Genomic DNA, 23,917 nt, shown 5'->3' on the forward strand with positions numbered 1-23,917 from the left:
ATCACTGTTGAACTAGATACACATTTATTGTCAATGCAACCTTTGCATTGAGTGTATTGTGCAGGAAACTGGCTAATTACCAATATTTATTCATACACATAGGATTGTGTATTGAAATTATTTACTGTGCTGTAACAATATCCCAAAGCCATAAAACATTGTATAAATAACAGAAGCTAAGGGGGACATCAACTATTTTAGAAGTATCCAAAGTACAACATCACTGAGCACCTGAAACCAAACGAAAAATGAAGTCAGTTATTTTCAGTGTCTTCCTTCTTTATTTCTACATGCTGCCATTCAGTAAGTATTCTCTTTTAAAAGCATATATTTAGAACATGCATTTATCATTACTGTATGTATTTAGCATGATTTGAGTTCAGTTCTTTTCATATTTTTGATCCACAGCTTCTGCTTAGGGTTTCAGGACAGTGACTCAGAAGGTTTGGTCTCATTGGATCAGCCTAATGGGTCAAAACCCCATTTTTTGGGGTGATGAATACAGTTTTATTTAAACAATATAATATTTTCAAAACTATCATTTATAATTCATATGCTGTTACCTTAAATAACTCATGACAAGGTTATTCAAACAACAGAGCCCTTTTTGTGACTGCAATTAGATCTCTCCAGATAAGGTCCTCCTCAGGACCTCATTCAGGAAGTAACGACATAAAAAAAACACAAAATAGAGAAAGAGGCACACATGTTCATATATGGGGGTCATGCCCAGTCGTGCAGCATTTTTGGACTTCTACCTTTCATATGGCCTCTACTTTGCTCCAAGTCCCTTTAGACCCTGACCCAGATCTTGCATTGTTGAATCACGTTACAATCGACTGTAACAGAGGCCAGCTCCACCTCCTCCTCCACCTTACTACAGCAGCCAAACAAATGATAGCTAGGGCTTGGAAAACCCCAACACTGAATATAGTTGAAGCCAAAAATAGAGGCACCCAAGCCATGATACATAGCAAAATTGAAGCCACAATCTTAGACAGAATCACCCACCACCTCAAAATATGGCCACCCTGGATAGAACATTTTCTGCCCACGGATTTTGACAAACACCTCCATGAACTTTAACACTCCTTGACCCCCAAGGTTTATAACTAAATATGACAAGGCCCATGCGACACCCCCTCTACTGGCAGCTCTTGGCTTCCCTCTCTTACTTCTTCATCTGTCTCTCCCCCTCTCTCTTACTTATTCCTTTACCCAATCTATACCGTTGGTGACACAGTCAATTGGTATAACACATCTATCTGTTCCCTCATCCTCATCCCACGAAGTAATGCTCTTATCTCTTATTCACTATTACAGTAGACCCTTGCCTCTAAGGGACTAGTACTACCCGGAATTAATCAATGTATAGTTGTTTGCGTAATCCTATGTAATTCTTGATCTCCAAAACAATTAAATTTTTCTCTGTATTTCGCTATCAATATACTCTTGTAATTTGTAATTTTCTTTTATTACTCTCAACTGACTAAATTTTATTATTTGTTGATTGCTGCCAATAAAAAAAATGTTTACAGAAAGAGCCACAAAAAATACTTATATATACAAGTATACATACCTTTTTTGAAGCTGATTCGGTCTGGTCTCCAGCGGTGGAAGCTCTGCAGAGGACACAGCTGACAACAGCTGTGAAATGAATGGGAAGTGACGTCGCCCATAGACTTACTATGGGGCTTCCATTGTCGGCTGTGTCCTCTGCACCCGTCTCCACAGCGAAGCTGCAGCTGACAGCTCAGTGTGGGATCTGGTTGAATTGGCTTCAAAAAAGGTATGTATACTTAGTTCTTCTTTACAGGGCTAGATAGGTTAGTGTTAGATTGTGGATGTCTATAGATGTAGCCATTTTAGTGTCAGGGTGGACTTATCCTTTAAGATGTGTCGTTTCAGTGATGGCCTGTCCATTAGGGGCACAGGGGAGCCACCCCCCAATCCATGCATCTGACCTCTAATCTACATGCAGGGTGCCTGACGCATAGATTTCAATGCTTTTTTTTTATGCACATTATTCCTGTCCGAATTTGCAGTTTGCAGTGCGATATGAAAACTGATTTGGGGGTATCATTAACTTTCAATTGACACTCCCAACAGTTTGTATCGGCAGTGTTAACTGCCACGGGGGGACATGCGATGGGGGAACCCACAGTGGATTTGCAGGGTTTCCACGTCGCTGCAGTGTGAACCGAGCCTAAATGGGCTATTCAAGTCTTTTCTTTTTAAGTTTATTTGTTTTCTTCTTTTTTTCGCCTGCAGTTCAAGTTCATTGAAAGCAGTAGATTTTTCTCTATTGGTCTAATTTAGGGGTAGGCAACCCCCAGCACTGGTGCCGCAAGCGGCACACAAAGCCTCTCTTTCCGTCACTCGACTCCCTCCCCATCAGCAGAGCAGTGCAGGGAAGTGTCAGTGAGATACTAATACATTCCAATTTCAGAGTTCCCCACACTGCACCTGCACTGCAGAGAGGGCTCCGTGCCCCCACGCATTGTAAAAGATGGGAAACATTGTTTGGTTCTCAAACTTTGCTGTAGCTGTGATCGTCAGCTTTTGTGATGGGGAGAAGATTGGGTGCAGTTCTGCTGGGGGGGGGGGGGGGGGGGGGGAGGTGGTCCCTGTTTCCAGGAGGAGGAGTACTGTGATTGCCCACTGCTAAAGCCAATCACAGTCCTGATAGCCCCGTCCACCATCTGGAGGAAGATGACTCACTTGGTTGCCACTACCAATCTCAGAAAGAAGGGATTTCACAGTGATTGAGAAAACCACAATCAGGTGACAGTTTGTGGAATTACTGTTGAGCTTCTGGGAAATTTGTTGAAATTATTCCTGAACCTTTGCGTAACTTACTACTGAACCCCGGCACTCTGTATCCCTCTAAACTACAGCCAGTATTCAGAGCAATGAAAATCACACCCAACCACTTTTTCTCAGCTGTAGGAGCCCAACTTATGATCCTGCACACAGGCCCACTGCTTTCAGAAAATTCCCCTGACCTGAGCTCATCAATGCACATCCATTCCAAATGCTGGTATGTGACATCACATAGATCACATACACCACATACATCACATACAAGCACATGGGCTGGATGCAAGAGTTGGATCACCAGGATGAGTGTGCCAGGACAGGAAGATGTGTCTTATCTCTGCTTCCTTTCACCACTCTGCATATCGCACATATCATAGATGAGAAGAGGATACAGCGGTGGGGAAAATGAGCAGGAGGGGTTCAGAGGTGGGACAGAAGTGCAGTAGGGCACAGTGGTGGAGCAGATGAGAAGGGGGTTCAGTGGTGGGACAGAAAAGCAGAGCAGTAGGGCAGATGTGAAAGGAGCTGTATTGGTGGGACAGAAAAGCAGGGGGGTAGAGCAGCAGGGCAGATGTGAAAGGAGGTGTATTGGTGGGACAGATGAGCAGGGGGTTAGAGTGGCTGGGCAGAAGAGCAGGGGGTACAGAGGTGGGGCAGATGTACAGGGGGTACAGTGGTGGGGCAGGAGAGCAAGGGGGTACAGAGGAGAGACAGATGTGAAGGAGGTACAGTGGTGGGGCAGATGAGCAGATGGGTTCAGTGTTAGGACAGATGAGAAGATGATTCAGTAGCGGGACAGAAGAGCTTGGGGTTACAATGGTGGGACAGATGAGCGAGGGGGGGGTCAGTGCTGGGACAGATGAGAAGGGAGTTGTGGTGGGAAAGATGAGCAAGGGTGGGGCAGATGTGCAGGGTGTTACAGTGGTGGGGCAGATGTGCAGGCGGGTAGAGTGGTGAAACAAATTTGCTGGGGGGGGCAGTGATCTGAGGTGTGAATGTGCATGAAGTGGTGCTGATCTGAAGCATGAGAGTGCAGGATGTTAATTTCTTACTATTAAAGTCGTTTTCAGCATTTACTTTATAAAAAAAACATTTTCATGATTGAGAGTGTGAAGTTGAAATTTTTTTGCTATAAAATCGGCATGCTCAACTTCTTTGAAAACATTTTTCGCAACACTGTGCTCGAAAGGTTGCCTACCCCTGGTCTAATTTATTCATGTAACAATTAGTATACACGTATATACACAATACCAACTAACAATATTAACCCTTTATATATTTGATGTAGTTCTAGCTGACAAGAACATGTGTTATACTTGTGATGCCATCAATTCTGAGACCTGCGAACATAAAGAAGAGGAATGCCCAGAAGGCAGCGAGTGCATGACCATCTCTGAAGAATTTGTAAGCCTCGGTGAGTATAAAATAAGCATTCTCTGTTAAATTTTACCCAAACTTTGCAGCCTACAAACATTGACCTTTAAGGATGAGCTGAACACCCCCCTGTTCGGTTCGCACCAGAGCCTGCGAACAGACCTAAACTTCGTGTGAACTTTAGAACCCTATTAAAGTCTATGGGACTCGAATGTTCAAAATCTAAAGTGCTAATTTTAAAGGCTAATATGCAAGTTACTGTCCTAAAAAGTGTTTGGGGACCCGGGTCCTGCCCCAGGGGACATGGATAAATGCAAACAAAAGTTTAAAAAACTGACGTTTTTTCAGGAGCAGTGATTTTAATAATGATTAAAGTGAGACAATAAAAGTGTAATATTCCTTTAAATGTCATACCTGGGGGGTGTCTATAGTATGCCTGTGAAGGGGCGCATGTTTCCCCTGCTTAGAACTGTCCCTGCACAAAGTGTCATTTCACAAGGAAAAAAAGTCTTTTAAAATCCCTTTCCATTGTCAGCTCCCGTAATACAGAGAACACTCAATGAGTGTTCTCTGTATTAGCTGACAATTCATTCATTGATTAAAAAAAAATTAAAAAAAGTGTGGGGGTTCCCCTAAATTCAATTACCAGGCCCTTCAGGTCTGGTATGGATATTAAGGGGAACCCCATGTCAAATTAAAAAAAAAATTGATGTGGTGGTCCCCCTAAATATCCATACCAGACCCTTCATGATTTTTTTCATGAATTTAGACCAATATGTATTTTGCTACATATTTTTGGTAAAAAAATCCAAATATTGAATGGTTTGTGCAAAAGTTATAGCATCTACAAACTATGGGATAGAGTTATGGAATTTTTTTTTATATACTAGTAATGGAAGTGATCAGCGGCTTATAGTGGGACTGCGATATTGCAGCGGACAAATCGGACACTAAGTGACACTTTTTGGGGACCAGTGCCACTAATGCCGTGTACACCCGACCAGACTTTCCGACAGACTAGGTCTGATGGTCTTCCTGACGGACTTTCGGCAGAGGTCCAACGGACTTTCTGAATGAAACGGACTTGGCCACACACGACCAGACTAAGTCCGTTCGAAAGTCCGTTTGTTTTGAACATGATGACGTAAACGGGACTAAACAACGAAGTTCAATAGCCAGTAGCCAATCGTCATCACCCCTTAGATCCCTTTCACACTGGGGGCGTTTTGCAGGCGCTATAGCATTAAAAAGAGCACCTGCAAACCTGCCTAAAACAGCTACTCCATTCACTCCAGTGTGAAAGCCTGAGGGCTTTCACACTGGAGCGGTGCGCTGGCAGGGCGTCAGAAAAAGTCCTGCCAGCAGCTTCTTTGGAGTGATGAACTCACTGCTCCGCCATCGCTCCTCCCCATGGAAATCAATGGGGCAATGCTGCTTTTCGGCCACTAATGGAGGGTTAAAACCGCCCTGCTAGCAGCCGAATAGCGCTGCTAAAACAACGGTAAATGGGCGCTGTTTACCGCTGACGCCCTAGGTAGCACAGTGTGAAAGGGCTCTTAACGATTATGCCCCTTCTTGTTATTATTTCTACTTTTGTAACTTTTTGAAACTTTTTTTATTTTTGTTTTTATTTATTTTGTTTATTTTTTTGTGTCACATTAAAAAAAGGTCAAATTTAAAATAAAATAAGTTGACATTTATTTGGAAATATTTTTGCAATGCTTTGTACCAGAATCATAATTTTAGTGCCATTTTAAATAGGAATAATAAAAAGGTATACTTTGTATCTACAGTATTAATTTTTAAACTAATACGAATCAAAGTAGAAACATTTTTTTATTTTTTATTTCTTTTAGTTTTGTCACATTTTACTTCATGGACAACATACGATTTTTAAACTCATTTAAACTAAACATTTAAGACTATATCACAGTAAGAAATCCTTGTTTGTTTGACAATAATGATATATGACTTTGTTATCTGAAGTATTGACAAGTATTGAGTTCCCAGCACAGCTAGATAACTGACAACAGTGTGTTATCAAGTTTAGAGCGGTCAGTGTCCACCAGGGATATCACACAAAGGAAGCAATACAAAGAGAACAGGATACATTTTCATATAAGTACAAGATACAGCAGGCACATATGAGATATAAAATGTTGGGGTTACATATTCTTGTGGGGAGGTCAGATCATTGTGTAATAGCAATCTGACCCTTCTAGTGCTGCCAGCACAGGATATTGGGGTTAATTTACTAAAACGAGAGAGTGGAAAATCTGGTGCAGCTGTGAATAGTAGCCAATCAGCTTCTAACTTCAGCTTGTTCGATTAAACTTTGACAATTGAGCCTGGAAGCTGATGTGGGACCATGGCATTCCCTTACTGGAGCTGACCCCTACTTGTGGACTTTTCCGTAAGTATCTTTAGGAAAGGGGGTGTATTTGACATTTCTCTCTCATTCAAGGCCTTTGTCTATTAATAGTTATTTATTTATTTGATTTTCCAGTATACATGTGCATCTTACCCCTGATGATTGGCAGTCAGCCATGAAACGCGTTGGGAATACAACTAAGGGTGCCTTTATAAGTTTATTTCAATCATGAATTTCAATATCATCATTATCTACTGTTTATATATTTATTATGTGATTTTTGCACCTATGATCTGTAATTTTATTTATATATTTAATTGTATCTATTGCATTAATTATGTACATTGATTGATTGTTTGAATGAAGTCTACTATTACAATTATCATGTTAATATTCTTCTTATGATTATGTTAAAATTATTTATTTATATTATGATTTATATTATGATATAAATCTATATATATTATGATATATATATATATATATATATATATATATATATATATATATATATATATATAAATAATGATTTATATTATTAATAAATATAAATTATTTATATTATGATGTATCTATATATCTATTTTATTATGCCTATAAATATCCTGGTACACACCTAGGGGATTATGACACTAAGGGCCGGTTCACACTGCGACGCGAGGCGAGGCGACACGGCTCGCCTCGCCTCGCTCCCGCAAGTCGCCCCCATTCAGTACTATGGAACCGTTCTGAGAGGAGCGACTCGAGTCGCTCCGACTCAGAAAAAAGGTTCCTGTACTACTTCGGGGCGACTTCGGGGGCGACTTGCATTGACTTCTATGCAGAAGTCCTCTGCAAGTCGCCGCTGAGCTCCCCGCAAGTCGCGGCGAGGTAAGTCGGAGACGCCTCGCCGCGGCTCGCTGTGTGAACCGGCCCTTAAACAAAATACATTTATCCAAAACAATTCTCATATCTTCATATATAATTTTACTAACTACAATGTCTTGCTTCATTTAAAGTCCCATTTTCCTTCCCCATACCTTGTTACAATATATTTAGGGATGTATTTAAGGTTGCAATGGGTTACTTTTGCTTCCAATTTTTCTGGAAGCTGATTGGTCACCATGCAGAGCTGCACCAGATTTTGCACTCTTAAGTTTTAGTAAACCAACCACCCTGTAAGCCTCACTGCAGCATTTAACCACTTCAGCCCAGGAAGGATTTACCCCCTTCCTGACCAGAGCACTTTTTGCAATCCGGCACTGTGTCGCTTTAACTGACAATTGAGCGGTCGTGCGATGGTGTACCCAAACAAAATTGACGCCTCTGAGATTTTTATTTTTTTATATATAAACTATCTATCTATTATAATCTATAAACAAAAAAAAGGACAATTTTGAAAAAAAAAGCAATATTTTTTACTTTTTGCTATAATAAATATCCCTCAAAAATATATAAAAAATGCAATTTTTTTCCTCAGTTCAGGCCGATATGTATTCTTCTACATATTTTTGGTAAAAAAAAAAAAATCGCAATAAGCGTATATTGATTGGTTTGTGCAAAATGTATAGCATCTACAATATAGGGGATAGAATTATATCATTTTTATAATTTTTTTTTTTATTAGTAATGGTGGTCATCTACAATTTTTGTCAGGACTGCGACATTAATGCAGACACATCGGACACCTTTGACACTGTTTTGGGACCATTGTCATTTATACAGCGATCAGTGCTATAAAAATCCATTGATTGACACTGGCAGTGAATGGGATAACCACTAGGGGACGATGAAGGGGTTAAGTGTGTCCTAAGGAGTGATTCTAACTGTGGGGGGAGGGGCTACACCTCACATGACAGCGATCACTGCCAGCAGCTTGCTACAGGGGGCACCCGAGCCAAGTCAGAGCTCCGTGTATCCATTCAGAGCTCCGTGAATTCATCCCAACCTGACCCCGCCCCCTCCCCTGATTAGCAGACTGACTTTGATTGACAACAGCTGTTGGGAGCCAATGGTGCCGCTGCCCTGTCTAGTCAATCAGGAGGAGTGTTCTGGATGGCTGAGGGGATCGTGGGCATCGATGGAGAGAGATGGGGCTCAGGTAGGTAATTGGGGGGTGCTGGGGGGGGGGGCTGCTACACATAAAAAGTTTTTTATCCTAATGCATAAAATGCATTAAGATAAAAAACCTTCTGCTTTTACTCCTTTAAAGTCTGAAGGACAGTAAACTGGCCCTTTGTTCAGGAAGTTTGAAGACCCCTGGTATACAGTAATAAACACATATTGCTCATCTGGACTTTAAAATCCAAATAAATTGTCGGGATTTTTTTATTTGCCTCTCATTATTTCTTTTTATTTTAATTTTTGACAGGCCAAACATGCCGTTCCATTTCTAAGCGATGCTCACTGAACTTGCCTTGCAACAGAACTTTTTGGGGAAATGTAGGTCTGGATGTTTTGGCAAAAGTTTCTCACCAATGTTGTAAAGGACCACAGTGTAATTCCGGCTTCTTTCAAAGTAAGCAACAAAAAGTCTAAATATATATACATGTATAATTTCTTGTCTGTACAATAGACAGGGAAAAGAAAACCTACAGTAAGATTTCCACTCATTTCCTGTTCTGGAGACAACTCTAAATTTAGGAAAACCATCTTACTTTGAGTCCTGTTGACAGTGATTATCAAGATATATAGAGATAATGAATCTTCCTGTTGGCAACATAGCTGCCAGAAACCATGTAATCAGGCTGAGACAGAACTTAAATTACACTTGTTTCCCCTGTTTCCCCTAAAATAAGCGTGATTGTCGGTGTTGGCTGCAATATAAGCCCTACCACCCAAATAAGCCCTACTCTGTTTCCTCAAAAATAAGCCCTACCCTGAAAAGAAGACCTACAAGGACTTTAACTAGGGCTTATTTGGGGGGTAGGGCTTTTATTGCAGCTATCACCGACAATCACACTAGGTCTTATTTTAGGGGAAACAGGGTAGTAATAAAAGTAAAAAGAACAAACGTAATCAAAACACAGCCAAAGTTCAGTAACCGGAACGGATAGTCAGGGATCAATGTAGTAGAACAGCAAGCAGGATCTGGAGCCAGAAGGGATGTCAGCAAAGCAAGTCTTGAACAGGATCGCAGGAGATAGTTTCTGTGATGTTGACCAAGGTGAAGGCAGAGATCCTCTGGACTGGATGGCTTAAGTAGGCAGGACTGACGAGCAGGATATCATCAACAGCTGAGTAACTGTGGAAAGATAGGAGCTGGCAATTAGCTGACAGCTAAGCAGCCAGCTCAGAGAAGGAAGCACAATAGTGCTGCCTCCTCCACTTTGCCCAATGCCCACAATAGAAAGCCGGAAGCGGTCGGTCTTGTAAACTAGCGTTCGTAATGGAGAATTAGCATTGGTGACATGGCAAATTATGAAATCTCCAAACACAGCGCACAATTCTTTTCTTATTTAATGGGATGATAATGAAGCTGCTTTGCTGGTGATACTGATGAAGTTATTGCAAAAACATTTTCAAAGGCTTTTTTTTCCTAGTGATATCAAGAATAATATTATCCTTTTTTTTTATTTATTTGGGCAAGTTACCACAACATCATTATCCCGTAGTTTTTAAGCTCAAAGATACAACTATGTTGGTGTCCCTTGTTAATTTTACATTGTATTTTTTTTTATATAACTGCCTACTCCCAAACTGTCATTTGAAGTAAAACACATAGCCAAGTATTATTTTCCACAATTTTTTTATTGTGCATTAAAAAAAGAAAACAAATAAAATAAAACATGCTATCTGCCAATAGAACTTAACCAAAAAGTGCATTCTATGCATCCAAAAATATAGAAAATATACAAAATAAATCATTATTGAACCAAAAAAAGAAATATGTCAAAGCAATAACTCCAAGGCCAATAATAAATAATACATTATTTCCTCCGATTCCGCAACATGTCTGGCTGATGAACGGCCGTTCAGAAACTAACTGAAAAGTGTGAAATGAAAATGCGAATCAACACTCACTAACACAAAATTAGCAGAATGAGCCCCAGAGGGTAGCGCTAAAGAGCTGAAAAACAACATGTCACTACGTTCGGAATTGTTGGCCAACAATTGTTTGGCCGTGTGTATGCAAGACAAGTTTGGGCCAACGCCCTTTGGACAAAATTCCACGGTTTTGTTGGCCAACAATCCGATCGTGTGTACGAGTCTTTAAAGAGGGATGAAAAACACTGAAAAAAAATTATTCAAAGCCAGCAGCTATAAATACTACAGCTGCTGACTTTTAATAAACGGACACTCACCTGTCTCAGGGTCCAGCGATGTCGGCAGCCAAGGCCGATCGATAGCTCGGCTCTCGGCAGCTGCCGCCGCCATTCTAGGTGAGGGAATCAGAAAGTGAAGCGTTGCGACTTCACTTCCTGGTTCCCTACTGCGCATGCGTGAGTCGCGCAGAGCAATAGGAATTGTCCACGCTGTCTCTGGGACCCGTGTGTGTCGCGGCGGGACAGGAAACGGCATAGACTCCCGTGGGAGTCTATGCCCGGAAGTGGGTGGCAATACCTGTCTTAGGCAGGTATCTGCACCACCCTCCGCCCTGAAAGGTGCCAATTGTGACACCAGAGGGGGGGAGTGTTCCGATGAGCAGAAGTTCCACTTTAGGATGGAACCCCGCTTTAAGGTAAAATGCAATTACTGACAGCAAACAGCAAAATAAATAAATAGATAATTCTGCTGTTATCGGATCAGATTACTTTATTCTCATAACCTGCAAATCCACATACTGTATAAGGTTCTATTACTTTGTTAATTATTTTTAGATACCTTGTTCATCATATCTGTTTATAAAGATATTTTATTCCTCTTTTTTTTTAGTACCAGACATTCCTACTCAAGCCAAAGGCATTTTATGTCCATTTTGCTATGCGTTTAATACCACAGAAGGCTGTACTGCAATAGGTTCGACAATTTGTTTAGGAGAAGATGATAAGTGTATACGGTTCAGAGGAGCTATGAAGCTTCCTTGTAAGTTTATATAAAGAAAATATAACTGTGCTGTAAACTAATAATGCCTAGAAAAAGCAGCAACTCTGCTGTGAGATATTTACAGAAAAACAGTAGGTGGTAAAAATAGAGCTGCGCTCTCTCAACTAATATGTAGTAATGAGTGACAAATATCAAACCATAATGCTAATAATATATAAAAAACAGTTATAGGAAGTAGGGATGAGCTCGGTGTTCGACTCGAACATTGACCGTTCGGCGAATTCAGAACTTTGTGGACCGTTCGCACCAAATTTGCGTGGTACGAATGGCCCACAATGCACTACGCCATTGCAGTGCATTGCTGGCTCATGATTGGCCAAGCATTCACTCTGACCCCGCATGCTTGGCCAATCACAGCGCCGGAAGCGAGGAGAGCCATAATTGGCCACAGGCAGGATGCCTGTGGCCAATTATAGCTCAGGGGGTTTAGTACATGCCCCACACTATATAAGGCCGCCAGCGCGGCAGCCTTGTGTAGTGTGTTCCGGCATGTAGGGAAAGAGCAAGATAGGCAGGGACAGTGCGTTATTTTCTCAGGCATCTGCAGGAATTAAAGTGGGTGTTGTGTGCCTCCAGCACAGTATACACCTGTATCTACCCTTTATTGCTGATGTTCTCTAATACAGGCATCTGCAGGAGTTAGTGGGTGTTGTGTGCCTCCAGCACAGCACAGTATACACCTGTATCTACCCTTTATTGCTGGTGTTCTCTAATACAGGCATCTGCAGTATTTACAGTGGGTGTTGTGTACCTCCAGCGCAGTATACACCTGAAGATACCCCTTATCGCTGCTGTTGTCTGTTGCATATCTTGCATATTAGCCTTTAAAATTAGCACTTTTGATTTTGAAAGTTCGAGTCCCATAGACTTTAATAGGGTTCTAAAGTTCGTACGAATTTTTGGTCCGTTCGAAGGTTCGGGTGCGAACCGAACCGGGGGGGTGTTTGGCTCATCCCTAACCATAAGTAGTACTGATAAACCACTTAATTTAATGGCTATTTGCCCCTTTGCTTGCACAGGTGATGTGATGCCATTACATGCTACCTGATAAGAATTTTTTCTTGTGGACTATTAAGATCATCATATGATTTGACATTACTGGCCTATATGATATGGGTAATATCATATAGGCCAGTAATGTCAAATCATATGACGATCTTAATAGTCCACAAGAACCGGCATAAGCTAAAAACAATTCTTATAAGGTAACATGCAATGGCATCACATCACCTGTGCAAGCAAAGGTGCAGTCATTGAATGGGAATCCTCCTCGTAATGATAGCAAATCACACCCTCAAAAAATGAATTGTCTATCCACCACCACATGAATGGCGCACTTACCTGCTTATACTAGCTGAATCTCTAGTGGCTAATACCCAGCCAGAGCCTTTTCCTCCATGGATGGTGAGCAGGTGGCAAATCCAACCAGATGAGCTTTCACAGCACATAGGCAAAATAGATGATCGTATCCTTCCCCCCTGATGAAGCCCACCGGGAAGCTGTCACCTTGACTGGGCCAATCATCTGCAACCAAGGCATTTTAACCCCCCCCGGGTGTTGTAAAAATGTATAAGAACAGTGTTCAGAGACTAAAAAATTAGCAGCTAACACTCACTACACATACAGTATAGTGCAAACATATAACAAATAAATAAATAGTGCAACGCTCAGTACAATGTAATAATATAAAGTGAATGGATAAAAGAACTGTCAATAAGACTGATGTAGCAATGCAACAAAATCACATAATAATGTCCATCAATAACAATAAGTAATGAATGAAAAAACATGCAGTGATCAAAAAATTTTAATTAAACAATTGTGAATCATATAAAAATAGTCCACTGTGAAAATGAAATCACTGAAGTAGAAGAAAAAATACCCATTTGAGGGCACAAAATGGGTTTTGACTTCGCCTATCATTGTGAGATCCACCACCTTATGATAGGATTGGCACGCTTACCAGAGAGTGTGGACTCATATACCAATAAGTATTGAGTCAAACATTCGTTACATAGTTACATAGTTAGTTGAAAAAAAAACACAAGTCCATCAAGTTCAATCAAAAAAAAAAAGAATACAATCCCATATACAGGGAGTCCTCGAGTTACGATCATCCAACTTGCGGACAACTCCTACTTACGGACAGCAGGCGGCGCCACCGGGCACTTCGGAAAACAGAGGAAAACAACGGAAAACATCAGAAAACGATGTCGGAAAACAGCGGAAAACATTGGAAAACAGCGGAAAACATCGGAAACGCCGTTCTGCACATGCGCGTCCAGATTACGAACAAATCCGGCTTCAGAACAAACAGGCAGTCCCTAACCTGTTCGTAACTCGGGGACTGCCTATACACAAACCTTCACCCACAGTTGATCCAGACGAAGGCAAAAAAAACCCAGCAAAGCATGATCCAATTTGCTACAACAGGGGAAAAAAATCCTTCCTGATCCCCTGAGAGGCAATCGGATTTTCCCTGGATCAACTTTACCTATAAATGTCAGTACCCAGTTATATTATGTACATTTAGGAAAGAATCCGGGCCTTTTCTAAAGCAATTGACTGAGCTGGCCAGAACCACCTCTGGAGGGAGTCTAGTCCACATTTTCACAGCTCTTACTGCGAAGAAACCTTTCTGTATTTCAGTATCAATACTACTTATGGTATTTCCTGTAATTGTTTTTTACATTATTAGCATTATGGTTTGATATTTGTCACTCATTGCTAAATATTAGTTGAGAGATTAATAGACTCTCAGTACTGATACAATGACAAATTAATTGTGATGAAAAATCAAATGTTAACACATATAAAGCATACAAAAGTATTAAAAAATACACCACAGATAACTAGCTACTAACGGGTCCCCTCGTAAAGTTTCTGTTGGAGTGGAGTATAAGTTGTTTCCTCTACTGGTTTCGTGGCATAAACCGCTTTTTCAGGAGGAGTTGTCTGCTTGGATGAAACCAACTGGCGACAGACCCTGATAATTTCCCCTGCGGAGGACAAGGGGGATTGTAAATGACAACCTAAGGCTGTTAAACTGGCCATAGTAGAATGATTGCATGGGCTAGATGTACTGTAGGGCGGTGCAGGATAAAGTTAGATGGGAGCACAGTCAAAGGTAGCTCCAAACAATGCAGGAGCCACTGTAATTATAAGGGCACAGATGACTAACCAGTCAATAAGTCCCTAAGTGGCAACAAATCTGCAAAGCCAATCGCCCATCACATCAGCCCAGCCTGGAGAGTCACTGCTGCTCATGTGTATTGGTCAGCATTAGCAACTGCCCCAACATTTCCACCTTTGCAATCTTTCATATATCAATTTGGATGATGGTACGTTCATATTATATATTATTTATTAATATATTAGGCTATACTGAAAAAAAAATCATATTACTTGAGGGAGCGCAGCTCTATTTTTAACACCTACTGTTTTTCTATCTCAAAGCATGTGATGCCATTAAATGCTGCCTGATAAGAATGTTTTCTAGCTTATGCCAGTTCATATGATTGATGATATGATTTGACATTACTTCCTTATATGATATGGGCATTAAGTGGTTTATCAATACTACGTATGGTATTTCGTATAATGCCGCGTACACACGACCAGACTTTTTGAGGGACTAGGTCCGAGAGTCTTTCCGGACTTTCGGCGGAGTTCTGACTGACTTTTTCGAATGAACGGACTTGGCCACACACAATCATACCAAAGTCCGACGGATTCGAACGTGATGACGTACGACCGGACTAGAATAAGGAAATTCATAGCCAGTAGCCAATAGCTGCCCTAGCGTCGTTTTTTGTCCGCTGGACTAGCATACACACAAACAGATTTCTCGGTCCGGCGGAGTTCCGGTGGAAAAATTTGAAACATGTTCTATTTCTAAAGTCTACCGAATTTTTGGCAAGCAAAGGTCCGATGGAGCCCACATGATCGAATTGTCCGACGGACTCGTTCCATCGGACCTTTGCTGTCAAAAAGTCTAGTCCTGTGTACGCGGCATAACAGTTTTTTTATATTATTAGCATTATGGTTTGATATTTGTCACATATTGCTACATATTAGTTGAGAAACCACAGCTCTATTTTTATCTCCTACCTTGTAAGGTTATTTATTTCTTTATTTTTTAACTTTATTATTTGTTAAATGTTATTGCATAACAATGAACGTATTTGCTCCCTTCTGATCTGTTATATATGTTACTTTTGTTCTATTTGGTAAATAAGTGCAAAAAATATTGGTAGACCCATCCATAATTTCTGAGGGCTCGTAGCATTCTGTGCTCTCTGTCTTTACTGTACTTTTATCAATTAAATTGTTGTTAATGTAGCGCTGCACCCAAACAGGAATTTTCCACGCTCTCCAAATGGCTCAAGAGAACAGTCTACGGATTTTGGTTTAGGTTGTATATTTTGAGAATGATGAACTTGGGTAGAGTTTAAGGTACTCAGAACATGAAGAACTGCAAACTCCAAACAGTAAATGAGGACCTGCTAATGTCTCTGGCTACTTTAATCCAATCTGTAGAACTGAGCGTCAACAGTAATGCCCTGTACACACAGTCGGACATTCTGACTACAAAATCCGTTGGATTTTTTCAGATGGATTTTGGCCCAAACTTGTCTTGCATACACACGGTCGCACAAAGTTGTCGGAAAATCCGATTGTTCAGAACGCGGTGACGTAGAACACGTACGACGGGACTATAAACGGGCCAGTAGCCAATAGCTTTTGTCTCATAATTTATTCTGAGCATGTGTGGCACTTTGTCCGTCTGAATTTTCTACACACGATCGGAATTTAAACGGTCGGATTTTGTTGTCGGAAATTTTAGATCCTGCTCTCAAACTTTGTGTGTGTCGGAAATTCCAATGGAAAAAGTCAGATGGAGCCCACAAGCAATCGGATTTTCCACCAAGATCCGATTGCACATTTTCCATCGGAAAGTCCGACCATGTGTACAGGGCATAAGAGTTATAGTGCAGCAATAACAAAGCAACATAGTTCCAAAAACAAGGGTACATGGAAGAGACCGTGCCTGGTTGTATTGCACAGTACCTGGCTACTCTATGCCCTAGATAGGGGTATGATGGGGGCTCCTGTCTGATTTGCTCCACACTTAAGCCTCCCCCTTGTCCCAGACTTGTGAGGTATTGCACTTCACTGTCCTCTCTTTTCTTATGGTGCATGGCTGGCTTGTACTCACTCAGTCCTCTTTTTGAAGGCTCCCCAGGATCCAGCATAGCTGCTGTCCCGGCTTTTCTCCTGAACAGGCTGTACTGGCTTTGCCTGGGGTCTACAGCTAAGCCTAGCTGTGACTAAAACTGGGTGGTATTCCGAGGCTTTTTCTTCTCTCTCTCCTCATCTGCTCTTGCTCATCTTTCATTTGCCCTGGGGGCAGAGCCCCAAACACAGGGGTCACCTCGAGTCGTCTGAACCCTGGACACTGCCCCTAGACTGCCAGGCTTTTTAGAATTTATGGATTGTCTCCCCACCTTCTGGGCTCTGTCTCCCCAAACATTGGTGGAAACTCCATAAATATTTAGGCTGCAGCCTCTGGCCTTCCACCCACCATGTTCTGGAAATATCCAGAGAGTTCCAGAAGACCGGGGGAGGTAACAGAGCCTCAGCCTTTGAAACACTGCCCAGTCTCCTAAACAAAATGAACTCATGCTCCTCTGCCTACAGGGGAGCCAAACTAAGTTTACTTACTCTAGCAACAGTGAGGATTCTACAATAGTTATCCCTTTGAACTAAAATACATCTCCTCCTTATGTAATGGTGATGAGGAGGGAAGTTCTGTAGTCCTAACACACTTCCTGTACTTGGTGGACAACACTTCTTCTCCACTGATATAATATGATGAGTAGGTGTTGTCACACCAGGACAGCAAATGTATTACTGGCAGGTCATTTAAAAAAGAAAACTACTACAGCCATCACATCTAAGGCCTGATAATGGGCCATATTTAATAATTCCCGTATTGGGTTTAGGTGCCTTTGCAAGGAGGGAGCTTGGCCCACCCCCTTGTAAGATATTGGCCCAATGTTAAATGCATGTAGCCTGATATGGTTCACGTGGGGAGAGCGCATTCTTGCTCCCCTTCTCCCTTACTGGTAAGCCAAGCTGTATGCTTGAATAATTGTCTTTCTTTGAAGATCTAGTTTGCTTTTTATTTCTTATTATATAAGATGACTTGTATGTTGATTGTACCATTCTTTTTTATTTCTATAGACACTATATAGATTGATTCTAATTTACAAAAGAATACACTCACTAGCCACTTTATTGGGTAAACCTGCTCAATTGCTTGGTAACACAAATTGCAAATCAGCCAATCGTATGGCAGCAACTCAATGCATTTAGTCATCTGGAAATGGTGAAAACGAATTAATGAAGTTCAAACCGAGCATCATAATGCTGAAGAAAGGGGGTTTAAGTGACTTTGAACGTAGCATGGTTGTTGATGCCAGATGGGCTGGTCTGAGTATTTCAAAAACTGCTGCTCTACTGGGATTTTCACACACAACCATCTCTCGGGTTTACAGGTCTGAGAAAAAGACAATATCCATTGAGCAGCAGTTGTGTGGAGGAAAATGCTTTGTTGATGTCTGAGGAGAATGAGCAATCTCTGAATGCACAATACATCAAACCTTGAAGAAGATACAGCGGTTACAGCAGCAGAAGACCACACCAGGTGCCACTCCTGTCAGCTAAGAACAGGAAACTGAGGCTACAATTCGTACAGGCTCATCAAAATTGGACCATAGAAGATTGGAAAAACGTTGCCTGGTCTGATGAGTCTCAATTTCAGTTACAACTTTCAGATGGTAGGGTCATAATTTGGAGTAAACAACATGAAAGCATGGATCCATCCTTCCTTGTATCAATGGTTCAGGCTGGTGGTGGTGGTGTAATGGTTAGGGGGATATGTTCTTGGCATACTTTGGGCCCCTTAGTACCAATTGAGCATTGTTTAAACGCTATGGCCTAGCTGAGTATTGTTGCCGAGCATGTCCATCGCTTTATGACTACAGTGTACTCACCTTCTGATGGCTCCTTCCAGCAGGACAATGCACCATGTCACAAAGCTCCAATCATCTCACCACTGGTTTCTTAAACATGGCAATGAGGTCACTGTACTCCAATGGCCTTCACACTTACCAGATCTCAATCCAATAGAGCACCTTTGTGATAGGATGTGAGAGATTTGCATCATAGATGTGCAGCCAACAAATCTGCAGCAACTGTGTGATGTTGTCATGTCAATATGGACCAACATCTCTGTTGAATTTACGCTATAAGGAATTGAGGAAGTTCTGAAGGCAAAAGGGTGTCCAACTCGGTACTAGCAAGGTGTACCTAATAGAGTGGCCAGTGAGTGTATGTACATATGCTGTTGCATCAACATTCCCACAAAACAGGCCAGACCACTCAGTTACATGCTAACAATATGTACTGTGTATTCCTGATTACCAAGTGGCCATATTCAGTCAATGATGTCAATAGCATCCCTTCCCATTTGTTATGGACAGGTTTGTGTGATAATTCCCTGGATGAAGTTGATCCAGAAGTCTGCTATCATGTAACAGTTTCCAATGGGTTAAGACTGAACCCAGTGTTCATGGGTTATCGAATGCACATTTTTTGCTCTTATCAAACAGATATAACAAAACACTTTTAATGGTCAATTTAACAGACCAAGAGAGTGCAAATAAGAGAAGCTCTCTGTTTACATAACCTTTATTGCAATGGTAGTATAAGCAAGAAACAGATACATCCTTTTTTAATGTTTAGTACCCAGTGTTCACTGCAAATAGGGGCTGTAATAGTGACGGCAAGTCCATAGAGGGCGTACAGGCGCCACCTCCTCTATACATGCGTCCGGCCCCCCTGATCTACATATCAGTGGCACTGGGCCATGGATTCCAATGCGGTGGAGGTTCTAATAGGCTTCAAAAACTGTGAGCTCAAAGCACAGAGCATTGCCCACCCAATTGTGTGACCATAGCAAATACATTTTCACTATTAGCACACTAAAGTTCCTCCCCACCAATAAGGAGGCAGGTCTGTGAGATCTGTTTTCCGATTGGCCAAAGTGCCGGGGGATCCTATTGGATATTACAAAAGATTAGAACAGCGCCAAATATATATATGTGACAACTAAACTGACCGAACCACAGCTTTATCAATATTGGTGTAGGTCAATAAGGGTTAGATGAGAGTCAAGTTTAGTGTAGGTTCACAGTATTCTACAACATAGATGTAATCTTATAAATATATGACTTAATGTGTAGATACTATAAATTAAAAAAAAAAAACAGTGTACCATCAAAACCCTAATAGCTAAAGTGCATCATATAGTTACATAGTAGGTGAGGTTGGAAAAAGCAAAAGTCCATGAAGTCCAATCTACAGTACATGTGAAAATCAATACTGTATGGATTGTGAAAGATTAAAATGAAATGAATGATATTAGTCTACTAAATAAATAGCAAGTAAAGTGCAAAAATGCAACAATGTGCAAAACACCATATTATATATGAATACTAAATTGTGCAAAAAATTGTAATGTAATCATCAAAAATTTTAAATTAATTCAAGTCCAATTTTTTTTTAAATAAAAATCACAAATATATAAACATGAGTGATATACCTCTTATATGTATCACAACAAATTTATAAAGTGACAATGTGCATCCACCTATCATATAATATATATATATATATGTGATGAAAAATATAGAGTCCAGTACGGCAGAATAGGCAGGAGACGGCAGGAGACGCCACGACCCGGGGACATAGGAACAGTACCTCGAGGGATAACGATCACCAGGAACCCTGAGGACATATATATCATACGCTGTTACCTTACAGCCGTAAGGTAAGGGGACACCCATATTTCGATCACACAGGACCACGTGGGATACATTCACCATCACTATTACCACCACCGCTTAAGCTGTTACTTTGTAGTGCACAGATATTTAAAGCACCAGCACTGTATGCGATTACTTCGTTACATGCGACTTTCGAGATAATCGCTATCGGGTGTCGCACAAGTTGAATGGACATTTTTAACAAAGATTATTGCTCAATTTTCTGTATTTATTAAGTTTGAAAACATTGTGCACACCCCCTTCTCATGTTCGGATTATATTTATTTTTTAGAAGGTTCTTTCCTTTCCCCCAACACCAAGATTAATTTTTTTCTATATTTTTTTCTGCTTTGGATTTAATATTCTGTTGTGTTTGATGATAGTATTTAACTGATACTACTCTTTACCACATAGGACACTTGCACATATTCATTCCCCCCCCCCCCCTTTTTTTGCATTTGTCACTTTATGCGATTTCTTCAGTCACAAGTCAACCATTATTTGCACCATTGTTTTATTTTAGTGACTGTTTTTTGTACATTATATTTTCATATTTGGATGCAATAGATATTTTCACAGACCTATTTTCTGTTTGGCACTGGCACTTTTATGCGACTTTGTCAGTTTGAACAAATCACATTGGGAATCACCATATATCTTGTCGACTGTTTCATATATATTATTAAAATCACTATATGATGTAGTAGTTACCTGCACGGACCTTCTTTATATCCAGCACTGCCACTTTATGCAACTTCGCTAACCTTATAAAATCGCATTGGGAATTATGTTTTAAACTATTGAAATTTTTTGAACATTCACATGATTTTTACTCAAAATACTATTACGATATAGCTGTGAGGGCTCCTGAGTCCTCACTATTCTGCAAACACATATTGGCTTGTATGTTCTTATATAGCACCTTTTAGGACGAACGATACTATATTTATTACCTAATTATTTGAGAGCCTAGTGTACCTATTAACCTGTTCCGACTAGATTTTCCATTATAGTACTGCGCATCACTACTTCTCTGCCCCCTTTTTTCTTTTATTGGGGTTCTAGTACCCCATCCCAGTGTGTGCAGCGGTACAACAATCAGACTTCTTCCTGATTAGGCGCAGGAATAATTCCCTTTACATTCGGCAAGAAGGTACACTTTTGTTGACGGATTTCTTGCAAGAGAAATATGTTGATTATGTCTTACATTGATTTTCTCTGCATGTGCTTTGATTTTAGTTAAATTTAGCATTTTTATATATATGTGATATCTCATACATTAGCCCTGTATATATGAGATTAATGGTTAACGTAGTGAAGTGAGGTCCAACAACAGAGTGATCACTGAAGCAGTAGAGTGTTTTGTATTTGTATTTAATCCTGTATATGTGGACATTTTTCTTTTCACAGGTGGGGGCGAGGTTAACTTCTCGGCACAAGGTTGCAGTTCTAAGTTGTTTTGCGAATACGGCTACAGTGAGCTGATTGGTCTGAAAATAACGAAGCAACTAGAAAGCAAGTGCTATTTACCTACAGCTTCTCCTCCATCTATAAAGCTTCCATAATCCTGAATTGCCACAGATCAAGACATCCAAATCAAATTTGCATGAAAATTAGTACGGCAGTGCATTAGTTATGAGTAATAGATATAAAGCTTTGCTTGAATAATCCTAAAATTGACTGCTTAGCTGATCAATAGGCATAAAAATAAATGTGCTTCTGAAATAGATCACATATTTGCTATGTAACATTGGGGTGATGCAATAACTTCCCACCAAATTTGCTATACTAGGTACCAAAAGGTTTAAACACCTAACCACCCTACCTACACTACATGGTCACAAGTATATAAACTCTTAAGCCTCGTACACACGATTGGATTTTCCAACGGGAATTGTGTGATGATAGGCTGGTTGCGCCAAATCTGACAGTATGTATGCTCCATCAGATAATGGTTGTCGGATTTTCCACGGACAAATGTTGGATGGCAGATTTTCACATTTTCCACAAACAAACGTGTGTTGTCAGATTTTACAAGTGTATATACACAAAGTCCAAAGTACAAACACGCATGCTCGGAAGCCAGGACAAGCCAGAAGCAGTCGGTCTTGTAAACTAGCATTCATAATGGAGAATTAACATTCGTGACGTGGCAAATTATGAAATCTGGAAATGCAGCGCACAATTCTCTTCTTCTTTAATGGGATAATAATGAAGATGCTTCACTGGTGATAGTGATATCAAGAATATATTATTATGCTTTTTTTTGGGGGGGGGGCAAGTTACCACAACACCATTATCCAAAGTTTTTAAGATCAAAGATACAACTATGTTGGTGTCCATTGTTAATTTTACAAATTTAGTATTTTTTAAAATGTAACTGCCTACTACCAAACTGTCATTTGAAATAAAACACATCGCCAAGTATTATTCTCCACAATTGTTTTTATTGTGCATTAAAAAAAGAAAACACATAAAAATAGACATGCTATCTGCCAATAGAACTTGACCAAAAAGTGCATTCTATGCATCCAAACATATAGAAAATATAACAAATCAAATCATTATTCAACCAAAAAAAAAATGTCAAAGCAATAACTCCTAGGCCAATAATAAATAACACGTTTTCTCCTCCGATTCCGCAACATGGCTGGTTGACAAACGGTGGTTCGGAAACGAACTGAAAAGCACAAAATGAAAAAAATAATAAAAGAGTATGGGACTTTAGATGAGGCAGGCTCTAACACAGTGTAAAAGTAAAGAATTTTTAATTGCAGATGAATGTCAAATTGCATAACATTGTATATGACAAATAATTGCTCAATGCATATGCAGATATCTTGGAGAATACATAGCAGACATATAAACAGGATGTAAAACATTATTACCATAACAGGGAACAATTGTATTGTAAAAATAAAATAAATATTGACCTAGTAATGCACACCTAAATTCATAAAATGTTGATAGAAGGAACATACGCCTGTTAGGTGAGGTTCATGGGAAACCCCTCACATTTCCATCAACATTTTATGAATTTAACTGTATATTACTAGGTCTATTTTTATCATACTTATGAAACATGTGCAATTGTTCCCCTGTTATGGTAATCATGTTTTACATCCTGTTTATATGTATGCTATGTATTTTCCAAGATGTCTGCATATGCATTGACCATTTATTTGTCATATTCAACGTTACGCAATTTGACATTCTACTTTTTGTTTTTGTTACACAGTTCTTCCATCCCTAGTGGATGTTGTTCATCGTGCCTGCTTTGCTTTGGTTTCCTTTGTCTTTCAGTCCCCTGGGGGCTGTGATTCGCAATAGTCGCCGCCCCCGCCACCCTTCAACATTGAAAAGTGTCATGGGGACGGATAACCTCGTGCATATCGACGCCACGCATCCTCTTTGGGCTCCGCTTGGTTATCTCTGT

The 23,917-nt window shown here is 40.4% G+C and overlaps 1 protein-coding gene across 1 annotated transcript; it reads left to right on the forward strand.

Annotated features, from left to right (window-relative positions):
• The first annotated feature begins 248 nt into the window (after positions 1-248).
• LOC143933138 (uncharacterized) lies at positions 249-22,054 on the forward strand. The gene is made up of 5 exons (XM_077456074.1): positions 249-303; positions 4,109-4,234; positions 8,916-9,062; positions 11,420-11,569; positions 21,892-22,054. Exons 1-5 carry the CDS (start codon positions 249-251, stop codon positions 22,044-22,046), a joined length of 633 nt encoding a protein of 210 aa, XP_077312200.1. The 3' UTR covers positions 22,047-22,054.
• The last annotated feature ends 1,863 nt before the right edge of the window (positions 22,055-23,917 follow it).

The sequence above is a fragment of the Lithobates pipiens genome, unplaced genomic scaffold (assembly GCF_037356315.1).
Source record: "Lithobates pipiens isolate NorthernLeopardFrog02 unplaced genomic scaffold, aLitPip1_a1.2 Scaffold_27, whole genome shotgun sequence".
In the NCBI taxonomy this organism is placed as follows: Eukaryota; Metazoa; Chordata; class Amphibia; order Anura; family Ranidae; genus Lithobates; species Lithobates pipiens.

What these genes read in the sequence shown, in the direction of transcription:
- LOC143933138 (XM_077456074.1), top strand. Translation starts at nt 249, where the DNA reads ATGAAGTCAGTTATTTTCAGTGTCTTCCTTCTTTATTTCTACATGCTG. An exon ending in TTTCTACATGCTGCCATTCA is followed by an intron (nt 304 to 4,108) that starts GTAAGTATTCTC and finishes TATTTGATGTAG; the next exon opens with TTCTAGCTGACAAGAACATG. An exon ending in TGAAGAATTTGTAAGCCTCG is followed by an intron (nt 4,235 to 8,915) that starts GTGAGTATAAAA and finishes AATTTTTGACAG; the next exon opens with GCCAAACATGCCGTTCCATT.